Source organism: Echinococcus granulosus (assembly GCF_000524195.1).
Source record: "Echinococcus granulosus chromosome Unknown EG_S00028, whole genome shotgun sequence".
Taxonomy (NCBI): Eukaryota; Metazoa; Platyhelminthes; class Cestoda; order Cyclophyllidea; family Taeniidae; genus Echinococcus; species Echinococcus granulosus.
Window position 1 is genome coordinate 904885 of NW_020170408.1, and position 5456 is coordinate 910340.

Consider the following 5456-nt stretch of genomic DNA (forward strand, 5'->3'; position numbering starts at 1 on the left):
ACACTACGCCTAATCGTCTGGTCTTCGGGGCATGTCAGTAGAACCAGTACCTTCTGCATGCCAAATACATACACTGCCTGAGTATCATGCCTCCATTCGTCTTCAGAAAAGTCTCGTAGCACCACATTGGTGGCAGTGGAAAGCGAGCCTGATCATGAAGGCCATCTATCCTGATTTCCACTGCTGGGCGATAAACCTTTTCGGGCCAGAAGGATCACACATATGCTACGGATGGGAGAATAGGTGGCAATCGCAAACTATAGGGCTAAAATTAAAGTCTACCTTCCACAGCTACCCAGGTCTCATGTTCTAAAGGAAAGCTATTAACAACTAAAGCGGAGTTCCCCTACCGTCCTTGCATAAGGCTGTTGATAAAGTGAACTCGCGATACCTCTTCCACTTCTCCACTAGATGGATAAAGCCCGGATGGATATGACTGGTCAGCTCCGAAGTGAGAACAACGTGGCAAGAAGGAACGGACGCGGAACCCTTCTCTCATGGACTTGTGTTAAGTCCCATCCTTCCTTACGCAAATCTCTTTTTAGGCCAGTATTCCTACGCCTATCTATGGACGTAGGCCAGCACAATACCCTCTCCCTGAATCCAGTCGAAACTCCAGATGCAGTCCGAATTGCCAAGAGGGATTAGTGATGCTGAGGTCAAGAATATCCTTACTTGTATGCATTTTTGATGACTGGCACGGCCGGCTCGTGTGTATTTCCTTAAAGTGCCGACTACATCGTGATGGTCGACACGGGAGATTGACCAAGGGGAGCGCCAGGAACGACGCGCAAAAGAGGAGAGGGGATGTGTGATACTTTGGTTGTTTAACTCCCTATTTTGGTGAGGAGGGACTTTTGACCTGGCCATTGTTCTACGACCGATGGGAGGGTTTTCGGACCGTGCAATTAGGCCTAGTACCTTCTGTAGGCCAAATATGTACATTCTGCCTGGGTATTATGTCTTCTTTTCTCATCAGAGAATTCCCTTAAGGCTATAAATATTAAATTACTTTATCTTTAGAAGGGTTTTAAGACAGAAGCTCTAAGGCCATTTATTGCGAACATTATCTACAGTCGGGTGTTCCTACTAGAAATATAAATATCAAATTTGGAGCGAATTTGAGCGGACTGGGAGATATATCAACCAAAGCAAGAAAGTTGAACTAAATTTTTCGCGACAAGTCACATAAATAACGATTAAGAATGTCGTTCATTCCTGCAAATGGGGTTGTTTTGTCGCGTCAAGTATAATGGACAGGAGAACGATCGCTTCTCAAATCAAGGGCGAGTCTGTACTTTTCTCTATACGATGTTTTCCGCTGTACGCTTAAATGGTGAAATTGATAACGCATATTGCATGTTTTGTGGGAATTCCGAATCGATTTGGTGTAAGTGACTTACATTATTACCCTCTCAGATACCATTGCGGGCGAAGTTGCTGCGAAGGATTACAAAATCTTAATGGACAGTGGTTGGCGTCGGTATAATAATCGTTTTTTCCTATATATTAAACCTTTAGACATGGAACTATCATACGTAAGCCAGCCAACCGCAAAACATGTTGCCCTGTGTACGCGCTTTGGTGTGACGCTGAGAGCTTTCGGATTTCCAAATCCCAGAAGAAGGCTCTGCGACTTGTTAACAACTTTTTGAGTGGCAGAGGAAAGTTCAAAGATGCCAAGAACGCCTCTGCTACAATTATTTGCTGCGGAGATCGTTCAGCTGATTCAAATAACCTTACGAATAGTCCGCAAGATGTTAAGCCACAGCCCCCTGGAGATTCGGAAATACCCATTAGTGGAGCGGTCAAAAACTTGAGTTTCAAAAGAAAGTTCAGGTATGCAACAAAGGCCTCTATAACCAATTGATTATCTATCGAAGTAGCTCAAACGATGTTAAGCTCCAAGGCGATGGGGATGCTGGAAAGCCAGTTGACGGAAAGGTCATCAATTTGAGTGCTAGAAAAAAGTTCAAACGGGCAACAGAGAACTCTGATACAGCCGATTATCGTGGATATCGCCCCATTGATGTGAATGATCTTGCGAGTCACCCAAGAGATATTGGGACACAGGTCTCCAAAGATTCAGGATTCGCAGATGATAAAACTTCTGTCAGTGCGAGTAGACCGGGTTCAGCTCGACGCAAAAGATGGCAAGCTTTGCAGGATCGCATGATGAAACGTGCAAAGGAGTTGGGCGTTCCATATGAGGCGGTAATGCAAGTATGTGCTGCCCACTTTTGCAGTCAGTAAATGCCTCGGCCATTCACCAAAATATACCCTTTGATTCATGTTAGGAATATCTAACCCGAAGAAAAAAGCGTTTGGCCAAGAACAAGCCTAAGGACCTGGAGGATTACCTGGCATCTGAACCGAGAGAGGGCGAGGCTGCCCATTTCTTGGATGTGGGTCATTGTCATGCATGGCTGTTTTGCATCCTCATTTCATTGCTGACTTCAAAATACTTTTTTTTCTAACTTAAACAGATTCGCCTGTATAGGAGTTCCCCCAGATCAGCCGAGTTGGAGGCAACCTTGGATGAGGAATTCAGGCTATACTCAGCCTATCAAGTTGCTGTCCATAAAGACGCTCCGGAGGATTTAAAACGGGAGAACTTTATCGAGTATCTGGTCGACTCATTAATAGTGGTAAGATCAGTGTCATGAATCTTGCCCACTGGGCAGCTGAACTTATCAATGTTCAGAATCTCTGATTGCATTTGTCAGGACGGACGCGATGCAGATGCGGAGGCGTGCGGCGCTCCACAAGTTGGTACCTACCATCAGCAGTACTGGCTAGATGGAAAAAAGCTTATTGCCGTGGGCGTGCTGGACCTCGTTTCTGGTGGTCTCTCCTCCGTCTATTTCTTCTATGATCCCGCATACGCTTTTCTACGCCTGGGCATCTATTCTGCTCTTCGGTTTGTTGCAGTTATCCCCTAACACGTTGGTAGGGGAAAAGTCATTATTTCATAGACAAATGTCTTGTTGTAGAGAGATCGCTTTTGTGCGTGACCTCCATCGCACTTTTGGATCGAGGGTGGCAGCTTACGCCGACCCCATGCAATATACCTTGGGCTCTTACGTGCATTCCTGCGCAAAAATGCGCTACAAAACCCAGTTTGCACCCTCCTACCTCGTCTGTCCGGAGACGTATACAATGGTGCCAGTGGAGAAGTGCCAACGTATGCTGGATGTAAAGAGGTGCACTCGGTTTGCAGAGGCAGATGTGGAGAAGGCGCCATCCGTAGATCGTCGCAATGCGGTTATTCTTCTTTCCTGCTCTCCTCGCCTAACTTTGCTTCTTCAAAGTTCCCAATTTACCGTCAAAGACAACGTCATCATTACGTCGGTCGCTGCAGCTACAAAAGTACTCAGTGAGGATGACTCGCAGAGGGTGGAGGATTGGCTTAAGCTGGTTCGTTCCACTGGCACCATGCGTATCGACTGTACTCGTTGAACACCACCTTATATCTGGCCTGCTGTAGCAGCTAGTTCTCTCTCCTTGCAATTTTGGAACAAAACCTTTACCTTGGTACCATTGTTGCCTTCAACAGGAATGTATTAGAATAGGAAAAAGAAGGAAGTGTTTTTATTACAATGGTGCTTGGTTTAGGTCACATTAACGAAATTTTCGTACTGTAGGATCGTCAAAATTAAAGGAGAGAGAAATAAGATTTAAATGGCATTTTATTATCCATCTCTGACTTCTCGGGGCGTAAATCGGTGTGTGGTCGGGATTTTGCACGCTTCTACAGACCCAAGTCTTCTAAACTGCTGTCGCCTGTCGTGTCGAGGTCACCGACCAGATGAGCAGTGGACTGACACTGCGGGATGGATGAGCCACCAGAGGTGTGTGAAGCTTGTTTGGAGGTCTGGCGGACGGTTAGTGGACACTACACCATACTGAGTCAGCGTCTTTGTCTCGTCCCCGGCTTAGTCACATGTGTCTGCAGCAATTGAAGTTATTGTCAGTGTCAACGCATCTCAGAGCATACCCGAACGTTGTCTCAGCCCATCATCAGATGGGCATAAACCAGAGTCGGTTTCTATGTTGACAGCGAATTTAAAAAGGAATTTAAGCTGAAGTTTCTTCTGTGGCTCTAAGCGACAGCAACACACCCCCTAATAATGGAAAAAAATACGTAGCGGGAATTGGTTCCATTGTTGAGCCTTTGCCTACCAACGTCTTGACACACAAGTCGGAACAGCCTGGACCTTTGCCTTCATAGTGCTCTCTGAAGCAGGCTCCGGAGGTGGAGGCGGTATCTGAGTACCTGTATGGAAAGGCATGCTCCACAGCAGGCCATTGCGTCAATGTGCTGGTTCCTTGGCGCGTCTCCGATGCAGTCGGTTGTGATGCTTCATTCCGGTTCTGTTGCCAACCCCGAAGTTGAATATGGTTTGATCGTGTTAGCAAAACTCCTCTTGGCGAAATTGTCATCCTGCCATGACAGAAGGCGTGGCAAACTCGTCTCGACTTCAGTGCTGATCCCTTCGAGCCGTTGCTAAACCCTGAAACCATCACTGCGTTAGTTGTGCGAAGGTTGTAATGCATTAGTGCTTCAACTGGCGATTAGTAACCAGTTGGCAGCAGTGAGAGAAGAACCCTCTGCAGGACATCAATCATCGCCTCTCATCCCTCGTGACTTTAGCACTGCTTGCCTAAATGTGTCAGCAAACCTCTACACCTGTCCATTTCAATGCTTAGAAGGCAAAACAGTGTAGAGTGAATGTGCGTGATGGCATGCTGAAGGGAGAAGTGGTGTTGGACTTCCAGGAGGTAAAGGGGTATTATTTGTAGGGGCTCAGTAGGCATAGAAGTAGTCCCAGACGCTACTTCCAACCACTTTGAAAGTGTATCTACCCGAACGAGGCGCTGCACATCATGAACCGGACCAGCAAAGACAGGGTGGAGTTGCAACCTGGGCTTCACTGGCTGTGGCCAATGCATTGTAGGGATTCGATAATATTTCCACCGTCTGCAGATGGTCGACAGGGATATGGAAGGCTGAGGCAAACCTTCTGACGATTGCTACTGACTGCGCAAGGGAAATGATGGTAGACTGTTTGCAAACGGCTTTGACAAAAATTTCCTTCAGGCTGGATGCCGAACTAGTGAAGGACACTTCAGCTAAGGTGATATAGCGGGTTCAATTAAGTGGCGATCTATGGAAGGAGAACTAGCAATGACGTGGTTCATGGGGAATAAGTCGACGGGGCAGACTTTGTGCAAAGTGCGTTCACCCAGAAGATATTTATTAAGCAGAATGTTAAAAACGCATTCTTGTGTGTGTAATGGCCAGAATCCTTTTTTTGGTGTCTTCATTGAAGCTGGATGGGTGCGATCCACATTATTAATCATCATGACCGACTGTTTCGTGTTGGCGACAAGGTTGACGTCTGATGAGGAACAGTTGTTCACAAGGTGCCATGCGACAATTTTAGCAGAAGCCA

At 46.5% G+C, this 5456-nt stretch overlaps 1 protein-coding gene across 1 annotated transcript; it reads left to right on the forward strand. All coding sequences in view use genetic code 11, as the record gives it.

The window, feature by feature from the left end:
* Window positions 1-1224: 1224 nt before the first annotated feature.
* Window positions 1225-3459, forward strand: EGR_04532 (Arginyl-tRNA--protein transferase; the record flags this gene model as incomplete). Its single annotated transcript, XM_024493781.1, has 8 exons — window positions 1225-1390; window positions 1420-1483; window positions 1522-1839; window positions 1887-2223; window positions 2298-2405; window positions 2487-2648; window positions 2727-2920; window positions 2994-3459. The coding sequence occupies 8 exons, from the start codon at window positions 1225-1227 to the stop codon at window positions 3457-3459; spliced, it is 1815 nt and encodes a 604-aa protein (XP_024351895.1).
* Window positions 3460-5456: the final 1997 nt, after the last annotated feature.